This window comes from Capra hircus, chromosome 12 (assembly GCF_001704415.2).
Source record: "Capra hircus breed San Clemente chromosome 12, ASM170441v1, whole genome shotgun sequence".
Lineage (NCBI taxonomy): Eukaryota > Metazoa > Chordata > Mammalia > Artiodactyla > Bovidae > Capra > Capra hircus.
Window position 1 is genome coordinate 57,870,424 of NC_030819.1, and position 13,336 is coordinate 57,883,759.

General features: G+C 34.8%; 1 protein-coding gene across 6 annotated transcripts in view; it reads left to right on the forward strand.

The window, feature by feature from the left end:
• The window catches only part of FRY (FRY microtubule binding protein), a 328,278-nt gene that overhangs the window by 229,100 nt on the left and 85,842 nt on the right, over nt 1-13,336 (forward strand). For all 6 annotated transcript variants that reach the window (XM_013968161.2, XM_018056623.1, XM_018056624.1 and 3 more), the window contains 6 exons: nt 1,186-1,243; nt 2,114-2,205; nt 2,900-3,072; nt 4,186-4,346; nt 6,267-6,377; nt 10,066-10,220. In XM_013968161.2, the coding sequence (XP_013823615.2) occupies nt 1,186-1,243; nt 2,114-2,205; nt 2,900-3,072; nt 4,186-4,346; nt 6,267-6,377; nt 10,066-10,220 (750 nt within the window). The remainder of the gene's footprint in view (nt 1-1,185; nt 1,244-2,113; nt 2,206-2,899; nt 3,073-4,185; nt 4,347-6,266; nt 6,378-10,065; nt 10,221-13,336) is intronic.

Genomic DNA, 13,336 nt, shown 5'->3' on the forward strand with positions numbered 1-13,336 from the left:
CCTGCATGCAGAAAAATTAATGTCTCAGTGCCCTCACTGGTAAAATTGTTACAATAAATAAAAATAAATTATATCTCTCTAATTTAAAAAAACTGGTATAATTATAGAATCTATCTTATAGATTTATTGAGGGCATTAAATGTAAAAATGTACATAGTAAATATTTCATAAAGGATTGCTATTAGATGAGGAGACTACTAGTGTCATTTAGTAACACACTATTAGTGTTATTTCCATTTCTTTGATGGAGAAATTCTAGCATCTGTATTGGAGGAATCTGGAATGAGATGCAGGATTTCTGTTTGTCCAGACAGAATGCCTTAGTTTACCTTCCCCCTGTGTTTAATAATAGCACAAAATATTCTGCCAGAAAATACAAGATTTTTCAAACATGGAGCAGATTATGGACAAAGTACCTAGCCACAGGCTAGACCTCCTAATGCTGACTGTTATGACAAAGCAGTTCAGAAGTTAGTTTCTAAAGACAACAGCTGATTAGTGGGTATAAAGCTGAGAATTTGATCAAATGGGAACAGATGGAAGTATATACATGTAATATCAGACATGTATCGATATGGAAAAATTTGTTTACTTTTACTACACCAGAGAAAAGGTTTTGATGAGAACCTCAATATCAAAATACTTGCCAAAATGTGCATTCATCATCTAGCTCAAATAAAAGAACTTATCTCTGAAATTCCAAAAAGACTTCATTTTAAAATGAACTCTTAAGACAGTCCCCTGAGCACAGATTCCAAAAGTGGCACCATAGTCATCGCATCTGTTTCTTTTGCTCTAATTGAATTAAAATTTTTATTAATCTTCATTCCCACAGCCTGTGAGAAAGTGCTTTGAATTTAGTAAACACAAAATATTGTTGACTTAATTGTTCAGGTAGGGGTTTTTGCCATAGAGTCTCCAGCATATTAAATCAAAATCAAGTCAACAAATGTGTAGTGAGCCCAAATTATACACATAGCACTAGGGTAAGACTGGTTATACAAAGTGCAGGCCGCTGCCCGTTTCTAGTTCATCACATGACAGGGAAATGGAAAGGCAAGGAAGATTTTGATGTAAGAAGCAAAGTTTAAAAAGCAGATTTTGGGGTATTGAATGGCTATATATTGTGACAAAGTTGGTGTCAATTAATAATGAATTCTAAATGCTGACCTTTTTCATTCATAGAGAATTGGTAGAAGAACTTCATCCATTAATGAAAGAGGCTCTGGAACGAAGGCCAGAGGTAAGATATTGAATTTGAATAATTAATGCCTTGGTTTATCTGGACAGTAGTGTGAATTTAAACCATACCCAGTGGTTTGCTATCAACAGTACGAACATATTAACATGCTTTTAACAATGAATCTTACTATTTTAATGTTGGTTATTTTCATTATTTCTTTGAGTATTTAGTTTAATCTGGGTCCAACTTTAAAAGATTTTAAGTCCTAAGCTTGTGAAAGGAAAGGAACCTAAATAATCGTGTGTATGTTAAGATATTATAGTCTTTTTGCAAAAGTTTTGAGTTAAGATTGAATTTTGGTTTGTAGAAAGTCTATTTTTTTTTTACAAGGAGCTGAGAAACCAGGACCATTGTTTGTTTCCTCTAGTGTATAAAGCTCTTTCTTCAACATTATCTTCGCTGAAGTGAACTCTGAAAAGGATAAACTTATAATGCAGCAGAATAAGAAATTAAACAGAGTAAGACTAAAAGAGAAGCTTCCCATGTAGTAGATAAGATATAAGAAGTAGCGGAAGCCCGGCAGTTTGAGCAAGAACAGTGTTACCAGATTTGGTGCAACTATTAGTGTTCTCAGTGTTTTTCCACTTTTTTCTGATGCTTTAGTTTTTCAGCAGTGTCTGGGAGCCTCCAGGAAATGAGGCTTGTTGACTCTCAACATTTCCAGCTCAGATATTTACTGACCCACTTGTGATCTGTTTCTCTATAGCTTGTGATAACAAGCATTGCTCTAAGGATTAGGTAGGAAAAAAGTACTTTTTTGTCTTTTGTGTTTAGAAAGTTAAAAATGACTAGAATACATCTTTCTTTTTTAAAGCAGAGTTGACATTATTGTGTCCACATTTATAAGTGATATTACCTCTTCCTAAACAGAACAAAAAACGCCGAGAACGGCGAGACTTGTTAAGGCTACAGCTGCTTCGAATTTTTGAACTTCTGGCTGATGCTGGGGTCATAAGTGACAGGTAGGAGGGAAATTATACTGAATTGAACTCTGCTCATTAAACCGATGTGTTTGCCCGTTTTGTTTTGTTTTGTTTTTTCCTTTCTCTTTTCTTTTTTTCTTATTTTTATTGAGGTATAGGTGATTTACAATGTTATTAATTCCTATTGTATAGTGAAGTGATTTGGTTATACATATATATATATATACACACACACACACATTCTTTTTTTAATATTATTTTCCATTATGGTTTGTCAAAGGATTTTTTTGGAGGATAATTGCTTTACAGTGTTGTGTTAGTTTCTGCTATATAATGAAGTGAATCAGCTATACTATACATATACCCTTCCCTCTTGAGCCTCCCACCCCTCCCACATCCCATCCGTCTCAGTCATCACAGAGCACCAAGCTCAGCTCCCGTGTTATATAGCAGCTTCCCACTAGCTGTTCTTTATTTTATATATATATATATATATATATACACACACACATATATATATACACACACACATATATACACACATACACACTCACGGCCTTTAACTTTTACTTAGAAAAGTGCAAAAGAGCTTGTTTTTTTTCATATACACTGCATATACATCAAGAACAAATTTAGTGTGTGAGTTCTGACAGTGAACCTTATTTTCTGTGAAGCATATACTACTTTGACATCAAGACTAATCATCTGAAAGTTTCATTTCCTTTTGTTCCAGCACCAATGGAGCCTTAGAACGGGACACTTTAGCCCTGGGAGCTTTGTTCTTAGAATACGTGGACCTGACCCGCATGCTCTTAGAAGCCGAAAATGATAAAGAAGTGGAAATTCTTAAAGATATCCGGGCACATTTTAGTGCCATGGTTGCCAACTTGATTCAGCGTGTTCCAGGTACAGCGATGCATCACTGCAGATTACCTTTCACGCTTGAAGTGTCCTTTGTGGTCCTCATTGCTGTTTTCCTCTTTGAACCTACTGACCTGTGTGCAGGTCTGGGATGGGTTCATTTATTTGTTTGGAGATACTTGAAGATACGCTTGAACAGATTGTGGGCATGCAGCACTGAGTTGGAAGAGGAACAATAGGAATTGCATTTGGCTTTGTGCTCATGATTATTTCTGTTCTTTGTTTTGGTTCCCATCTGAAAATGAACCTGTGTGATTTCTATAGGAAGAAAGTGATTCAAAGGGAACATTCACAGAGGCTTCATTTTTTTCATTCTCACTTTGCTCATCTGTGAACATATAATCTCAGCAATATTTCTGCTCTTGATTCTATCCGATCCACACATTATATAGAATTCTATATATGTTAATATATTACATTATTATTATATTAATATTATAATTATAATAATGATTATATTATGTTATTTTTTTTCATAGAACAAATTGGGTTTAAAGCATTTTCATCTAATAGAACCAAAAGAGAATAAAAATAGTTTGGTGTAAAAATAGATTACTGTAATTAAAATTTTGTGACATAATTATAAAAAGCTGAAAGTCATCTGTTCTTCTTTTTCATTATGATTTAACATGATGATGTTGTAAAACTTTATTACCAATTCTCCTCACTTTTCATGACCCTAAATTACGATTTAACTTCCTCAGTTAAGGAATTTTTGTTTGAAATAGACAGTCTATACATAGTATTTTACAGTTCTTCCTAAAGACACAGCGGCAGTTAAGAGAACATTTAATATGTAAGGAGTAGCTGAGTGGAAGGTGTTGCAGTTTTTCTAGACATTACTTAGAAAACAGTGTCTGGGAATCCATTTCCTGTTTTCCTGCTCTGAGACCAGATGCTGTTGACTGACGCATTAGGAGAGGAAAGAAAAATAGGCTTGACTTTTTAAATCCATGTTTCATTACCTAAAGAAATCTTGAGTTAGAAAATGAAATTACTCCTTTCCCCAAAACTTAGGAATCATGCATAATAGCAATGTCAAATGTATTCACTGTATTTTTCAGTATAGTAGACTCTTAGCCTGTGTTTTCTCTCTAGTTCACCACCGAAGATTTCTCTTCCCCCAGCAAAGCCTGAGGCATCATCTTTTCATCTTATTTAGCCAGTGGGCAGGACCCTTCAGCATTATGTTCACTCCCTTGGATCGTTACAGTGACAGAAATCATCAGATTACAAGATACCAGTATTGTGCATTAAAGGTAGGTCACCTTTGCCTCATGAACCACTTGTCAGATTGATGATCTCTTTCCTTAAACAACCATGCCTTACATAAGGGTGAAATAAATAATATGGTATGACACGATAAAATACAAACACACATGCAAAAAAAATCAAGTATATACACCTGTATAAATACATAACCTCACTCTATACATTCTGAAATATCTGCACATGAACAAAATAGAGATCTCTGTATAATCATGTAAGTATTCCAATCTTGCTCATAATTTCAAAATGCAGAACTTTTCCAAAGTTCCATTTTTATCTAAAGATTTCTACTGTATGAAAACCTTAGCTTTTGCTTATCTTTCCCTGATAGCTCAGTCAGTAAAGAATTTGCCTGCAATGCAGAAGACCCTGGTTCAATTCCTGGGTTGGGAAGATCCGCTGGTGAAGGGATAGGCTACCCACTCCAGTATTCTTGGGCTTCCCTTGTGGCTCAGCTGGTAAAGAATTTGCCTGCAATGTGGGAGACCTAGGTTCGGTCCCTGGGCTGGGAAGATCCCCTGGAGAAGGGAATGGCTACCCACTCCAGTATTCTGGCCTGGAGAATTCCATGGACTGTATAGTCCATGGGGTTGCAAAGAGCTGGACATAACTGAGTGACTTTCACTTTAAGTAGCTGCCTTGCCAGTTAACTTCCAACTTAAAATGTATATGGATATAGATATCCTCATGTTCAAAACCTGTGAAGGGCTGCATTCTCTTTTTAATCTCCTTCCATCCTAGAAGACTCACAGAAATAAGCTTCTGTACTACCAGGACTGTTGAAAATTTTCAGAACCATGATTCCTTACAGCTTAATTTCCTTTAGAAAACGAATTGTATGTTGACTGTGTCATACATATCAGAAGTTGCTAACTGTCAGATTCACCTTTGCCTCAGTGGAGCTAATATAAGCCATGGCCCTGACAGTCATATGGACCTATTGATTAGAGAGGACCTATTGATCAAGATCTTCCCTTCTCTGGATGGCTGAGTCCCTTTGCTATCTACCTGAAACTATCACAACATTGTTAATTGACTAGCTTAATATAAAATAAAAAGTTTTCATTAAAAGAAAAGATCTTCCCTTCTTTTGCTTTACCTCAAAGGAACTAAAGTTTATATTCTTCATTTTCTTTAACTTTGATTAAAATCATAGTTATCTATTTCCACATTTTTCATAGCTTGCCAATTTAGTGCATTAGTCAAATATTTGTTAAGTTTCTGAGTTCAGTGTATTAGTCAAATATTTGCCATCAAAACAAAATTTGAAAAGCTATATTTATCATAAGCAGAATTCATTCACTCGAAATCACTGATGGTAAGCTTATTTTAAATCCTGTGAAATGGTCATTTTGTTTTAAATATCTCAGCCATACACTATAAAGATTTATTATAAAAGTACATGTATACAAAGTTCAATTTATGGGTTTTGACTGTTGTAAAAAGAGACAAAATTGGCAGTCTGGCATTTTTTTTTTAATTGAATCTACTAAGGAATACTTTAAAATCTTGTAGACATAACTGCTTTAAAAGCTGCTACTGCTGCCAAGTCGCTTCAGTCGTGTCCGACTCTGCGCACCCTATAGATGGCAGCCCACCAGGCTCCCCCGTCCCTGGGATTCTCCAGGCAAGAACTCTGGAGTGGGTTGCCATTTCCTTCTCCAATGCATGAAAGTGGAAAGTGAAAGTGAAGTCGCTCAGTCGTGTCTGACTCCTAGTGACCCCATGGACCGCAGCCCACCAGGCTCCTCCGTCTATGGGATTTTCCAGGCAAGAGTGCTGGAGTGGGTTGGCATTGCTCTAAAAGACCCTTGTCATTCATAAATCGGGCAGTATGTGTTTTAAAGTCAATTGCGTATCATTCAGTCGTGCAGGACTCACTTGGAGGTTGTGTTCTGTTTTGTTTTCAGGCAATGTCAGCAGTGTTGTGCTGTGGCCCGGTGTTTGACAACGTGGGCCTTTCCCCAGATGGCTACCTATACAAGTGGCTTGACAACATTCTGGCTTGTCAAGACTTACGAGTAAGTACTAGCCAAAAATACATTGTTCTAAATGTCTTGATTGTTTTGTCTTGGTTCAGTTGGTACTGACACGTCTAAGCAGTGTTCACAACACAGTCTCTTCACACATTAGCCACAGAAGTGTAGGCTTGTTTGTTGCTTACATTACACTATGATGCATCAGAATAAAAAACACAGTAACATTTACCAAAGTTGACCATAAACCAGGCCATAAAGCAAGTCTCCACAAAGTTCGAATGATTGAAATGACAGACTGTATTCTCTAATCACAGCGACACTAAGCTAGTAATAGATAATAAAGAAATACTGTTCCAGATACAGTGATTTAAAGAATACATAAAAATAGAAAAATATTTTTAATTGAATAATGAAAACACTACTTACTAAACATGTGGGTTGTAAATAAAACCTTGCTTAGAATGAATCATATATTGGAAAGAAAAAAGACTGAAATCAGTCAACCAAGAGTCCATTTCATGAAGTTAGAAAAAGCATATCACACTCAAAAAAAGCACACTGAAGGAAATAATAGAGATAAGAGTACAGATTAATTAAAGAGGAAAAATTACTAGAAATGCACATTTAAACCAAAAATTTGAATTATGTTAAAAGACTAATAAAATTAGTAAATCCATGGGAAGTCTGATCAGAAAAGATAAGACATGTGTCATCAACCTCAGAAATGTAAAGGGTCATTACTACAGATGCCACAGATGCTAAAAATAAGCCAACATGTAAACAACTTTGTGCCAGTAAACTTGACATTCTAGACAAGTGTCTAGAAAACACAGCACAAATGGAAAATCTGAATAGTCAGATAAGTAGCAAAGAAATTCAATCTATAAGTGAGAGTGTTCCCACAAAGACAACTTTAGGACCAGTTGGCTTTATGGATTAATTCAGCACTTAAGAAACAGATTGCAAAGATTTAATACAAATCCTTAAGGAGAAAACATATCAAAAGGAAACATATCTGGATATTTTATGAGACCCACATAACCTTCATACTAAAATGTGACAAGGATTTAATAAGAAACAACTAAAAGCAAATTCATTCTTGAACATAGATATAGAAACTTTAAGCAAAATATTAAAAAATTGAATTCAGTGATATATTAAAAAGAGGATTCCTCAAGATCAAGTTGGGATTATTCAAGAACTGCAAGACTGGTTTAATATTCAAATGTTCTTCAATTCATTTGTATATTAATTATATTAATAAAGCCTCAGGAAGAAAGTATCATCTGATCATCTTAATAAGATGCAGAAAGAGCATTTAATAAAATTCTACATTTATTCATGAGGGCAATTCCTAATGAAACAAAGAATAAAAAAGAACTTAGTGTGATAAAGGGTATCTTAAAAAGAAAAACCTGTAGTAAACATTGTACTAAACAGTGGATATTGAAAGTGTTGTCTGAGATTAGCATGACTCAGGAAGCCCACATTCACTGCTTCTCTCAACATTATACTGAAGATCATAGCCAGTGGATTAGAAAAGAAAAAATAAGGTAGCAGGAGTGAAAAAGAAGAAGCAGTTTGTACAGAAACAGATGCACAGATTTAGAGAATAAATTTATAGTTACCAGTGGGGAAGAGTTGCAGGGAGGGATAGCTTGGGAGTTTGGGATTAACATGTATACACTGCTGTGCTTAAAATAGATAACCAACAAGGACCTATAGGGTAGCACAGGGAGCTCTGCTCAACACTGTAATCACCTAAACGGGAAAAGAATTTGAAAAAGAATAGATACACAGGTGTGTGTGAATGTGCCACCCTGCTGTACACCGGAAACCGACACAACACTGTTGATGGACTGTCTGCCAGTGTAAGATGCAAATGGGAAAAGAGAGTTTGTGGATTTAAATGTGAAAGCTGAAAAATTAAAGTTTCTAGAAAATAAAGTAGGATAATTTAATCCCTGGAGTCAGGGAAAGATTTCTTAAACAAGATGCAAAAATTACTAACCATCAGGAAAGACTAGTTAATAACGTCTCTTCACCAAAAGACACCATTAAGAGTGTAAATAGGCTGGTTGTAGAGTAAAAGAAGATATTGGCAACATGGAGCCAACAAAATTCTTATCTGGAATATATAAAGGACCTCTACAAATAAATAAGGTAAAGGCACTCATAAAAAAAATGAACAAGAGAATTAAACAAGCACTTTACAAAAGAGATTATCCAGTACATGCAGTGTACGACGTGTACAGAAATATTTAAAGCAGTATTACGAAGTCAAGAGCTGGAACAACCCAGATGTTAATCAGTAGTAGAATGAATAAATTGTGGAGCAACCATGAATTAGAATATTATGCAACAATGAAAACAAACAAATGTAGATGACTTTTAAACATAAATTGAGTGAAAGACACAAAATTATATATATTACATATTAATACCATAGTTCCACTTAGATAGAGTTCAGACAGCTTTGACTATTCAGTGGTGGTAGAAATCAGGATGCTGTACTGTCGTGTCTGACTCTTTGTGACCCCATGGACTGGGGTCCTCTGTCCATGGAATTCTCCAGGCAAGAATTTTGGAGCAAGTTGCCATTTCCTACTCCAGGGGATCTTCCCAACCCAGGGACTGAACCTATGTCTTTTGTGTCTCCTGAATTGGCAGGCAGATTCTTTACCACTGCGTCACTTGGAGAGCCCAGAAATCAGGATAATGGTTATTCTTGAGGAGGGCTTCCCTGGTGGATCAGATGGTAATCTGCCTGCAACGCAGATCCCTTGGAGAAGGGAATGGCAACCCACTGCAGTATTCTTGCCTGGAGAATCCCATGGACAGAGGAGCCTGGAGGGCTACGGTCCATGGGCTCACAAAGAGCTGGACACAACTGAGCAACTTTCACTTTTACTTTCTTTTCCAAACTATGCACCAGTAAAAAAAAATTTTTTTAAGTAATTTTGATACACAATAAAGTTCTGGGCCCATACCCTATAACATAAGAACAAACAGGTCATAATTTTCCCTTCTCCAATGTGATTGCTATGGATAGGAGAATGAATAACTTCAGCAAGAAGTGGGAAAATGTTACTTTCTGAGGGGAAAATAGCCCCCAGACACCAGGCTTGTCCTGGATGAGTGTGACCATCCAGTATTTAACAGTAGCTTCAAGAATCATCAGTTAATGATCCTGTTCTATTTAGCATGACAATCTTCATATAAAAGTCTGATTAAAAGTGTTTATTGATAGCATATTTCTTTCTCAAAGATTGTCAGCTAAGGTGTACACAGTGTATTTAGTAATCAAGCCTAATAAACATACTCCTCTGATCTTTTCCATAAAAGATTTTGTATGCATAAAGGCTTTCCTTTTATATATTTAATTTTTTAAACCAAATACATGTATTTTTCAAAAATATTAAAAAAATATTTTCAAGTATTAAATATTTGCCAATGAAGTCTCTGTCACCTTTTCAGAGTTAAAAATAGAGAATGAGTGGACCCTGTATGATAGACTGACAGTGACTCAAATTTAGTTTATACATTTGAATTTCCAGTTCCAATATTGCATCCTTTTAAAGACCTGTTTGTGGAATAAAAATTAGTCAAGATGGATGTTCAGTCTTCACTCTCCTTTTGCCCAATTTACATTCACTAAGCTCGATTTTTGTGTCTTTCCTAGAATAATCTTTCATTAAACATGAGGGATTGCTTTTCTCCATGTATTCAGGTTCATCAGCTTGGCTGCGAGGTTGTCGTCTTGCTACTGGAACTAAATCCTGACCAAATTAATCTTTTCAACTGGGCGATTGACCGATGCTACACTGGTTCCTACCAACTTGCGTCCGGTTGTTTCAAGGCCATAGCTACTGTGTGTGGAAGCAGGTATGGACTCTTTAACTGGAAGCTGCTGGTCACTGATAACTACAGATTAAGGTTGCTCCTCATCATATTGAGAACTGATTGAAAATTGAGAACTGATTGAAAATTGAGAGCTGATTGTTTTTGCAAACATCCAAGTGGAGTAAATTCTAAGGAAATAGAAATGGCCTATCCTTCCCCAGAAGATAGACTGTTCTAAGTTCACAGCTACATTGAGTTTTCATTCTACCAGGAGAATGGTTTGTAGTTCAAGCACCCTTCTTTTTTGGTTGCCTGGAAATTTATAATGAAGTATTAGAGCAGGCTTTGAAAATGACCAAGATTTCATTTAAGGAATTTCTAGAAATATTTGTGACAAGTATGAACTGTAAGCTCTTCAGCCATGTTGAGACCAAACTAAACTCAGGAAGCAACCTAAAAACATTAGATCTCTCTTGTACAAAACTTGAGAAAGGAAGAAGAGGAAAAAAAAATGTGTCTCCTGGGATTCCAGAGATTATGCTTTTAAAAACACTGCCCTCACTATGTAAATCAGTCATTCAGCAGAGTCATTCATCTCTACAGTTTACTGAAATAATTTCATAGCTAAGATGAAAAGGTTAATAAAGACTCCCAAGACCACAACAGCTCTTCCCACGAAAGAGCTTATTATGTATTACAAATGGAGAGAAGGCAGCCCACCTTTATTTTTGAAAGGACTCATATAGACTGTTAATTTTCCCTTTTAATTAAATATGGGATTTTAAATAGCTATCCTGAGCTACCGGATAAAGGGAATAAAAGTAAATTCATTTTAAATTCCAATCTTTTATGGTTCTAAATTAATAAGAACAGAATTTTAGAAGACATCTACTTTCAATAAACCTAAAATGAACATGCTATTTAAAGAGACAAGTTTCTCTTTAGTAGTTTTCTTTTATGAAGATGGTAGATAACGTTTCATGTCTAAAGCATTCATCTTCCATAATCTTAGTAGTAAAATTTTTATTATACACAGATTTTAATTTCCATAAAAGTCATATCAGATGATAATCTAAACTGTCTGATTTTCCGTCGGTTTATTTCTTGATGTTAGCAATACCAAATAAATGACATTTATCCTATAGGATATTAACAAAATAACATTTTTTATAAGTCTCTTTCTCTGGAGGATTGTTTTATTTTCAGGTATTTCAACATTCTAAAAACAAATTTCTGCTCTTTGATTTTAAAGAACATATTTAGAATCTATGACTTGGACCATAATTTCATCTGACAAAAGTAAGAAGAATAAAAGTTTCCTCTCTTTGCCACCCTTCTCCCAGTGAACTTGGTTTGAACTCTTAGTCAAATTTATATCGTTGCATGGCCATCTCATAAAATATCACAGTGCATTCCTCTGAATAAATCTAGGCTTTTTTTAGGGAGCACAAATAAATGTTTTTATGAATTGGCAATTTAGTCTCAATGCCAATAATATCCCAGTCACAAAAATATTAGGTTATAAAGCTCTCTATGTTTAGAGTAGGTTTTGAAAGATAGCATCCTAAAATATTTTGGTTTCTTAAACAAATATTGCCTATCAGCTAACACTCAGGACACATCTATTCTGAGGGAAGGTCAGGGCCAGATGATGCCATGGCTGTGACCTCTCTGCTAAGACGGTGACCAGCACTTGTCATTTCTCGCCATAGGGATGTTCAGAATTTCAAGTTTCAGCTGTGACCTAAATGTGTTCTCTTTTCCCATAAATTGTCAGTCTTTGTAGTTTAGATAAGTCTCCAGATTTGTTGGAGCAACTTTGCAGTTAGGTTTTCAGTATTTTTTTCAAAAGCACTTCTGGTGTTTTAGACTTTGTCTTCTGCAGGTTTACTTCTAAAAAAAAACAACACCCAAATCACTTATGAAATAATCTTTTCCTGAAAAGTCACACACAAACTGGATCATGTTTTAAATTCGTGAAACAAGGTATCTGAACAGTAACTCCTACAAGACATATTCTAAAGCAAAGAATTCTTCCTGTAAAGTAAAATAATTACTTTATTTGAGTATATATATAATAATTACTATATTATATATATTATTATATACTATATATAATAATTATTTACAATATATGATCGAATATTGGCTGTATTTTTGTAGGAATATGGCAACTTATAGGCAGATTCACTTATTAAGGAACCACTTGTAATTGACTTTAAAATACCTAAAAGATTTAACATTTTAAAAATGTAGATTAAAATTTTCTACCTTCAGAATGAAAGCAATTTTTACATAGCTAATATATAAATCTTTATATTTGACTGCTATGACAGTAGGAAAAAATGGTTCTCCGCATTCTTTTCAGTTCCTTTTATTTCTGTAAATGTGTGTGTGTTGTGAGCTTGCTGGTCTCCAGTCAAAATTATAACTGTAATTATAACTACAGTCTGACTCTGCTGACATTGAGAGATTTGGAAGTCGGAGTGGAACATGAATAAGACGGAGGAAAGTGAAGATAAAAGTAGAAAGTGATTGTAAAACTGATAGTATTAGTTTTGGAGGCTTTTTCATGATATGTTTCATATTTGAGTAAAAGCTATTAAATGCAGCTCAGTACTATAGCACAAAACAGTTCACCTGTCTGCCAGCATTAGTTCCGATAACTATTTGGCTCCTGTGTGTGTTCTCATTAGTTTTTCCATCAATTCCAAATTATATCACTTTAGAACAGATTAGGAAATTGAGAAAGAGACTAAATGGCTTTCCGAGGTTATAAACCAAGGTAAATAATGTGCTGTCTATTAAAAGTATAGACCGCTTCCAATCATTGGCTTAATTCAGCAGAATTCTCTTGACATTTAATTAAGTACTTACAAATTCATTGTTTTCACTCTTATTCTCCAGCATACTCCTCAAATATATTTAACAGATGTTTTAGAAGTATATACAAGATCAAAGTTTTAATTTTTAAAGAATTATGTTGGGTTTATTTTTGGAGGTGGTTTTTATTGTCATTGTTTATATGCCTATCTTGCCTTAACTGTAAATCTTTCCTAATTTAAATCAGGTACAGCAAACTTGAATTCTTTTTTTTAATCAAGTTTTTAAAAATTTATATTTTAATTGGAAGATAATTGCAATAATGTGATGGTTTT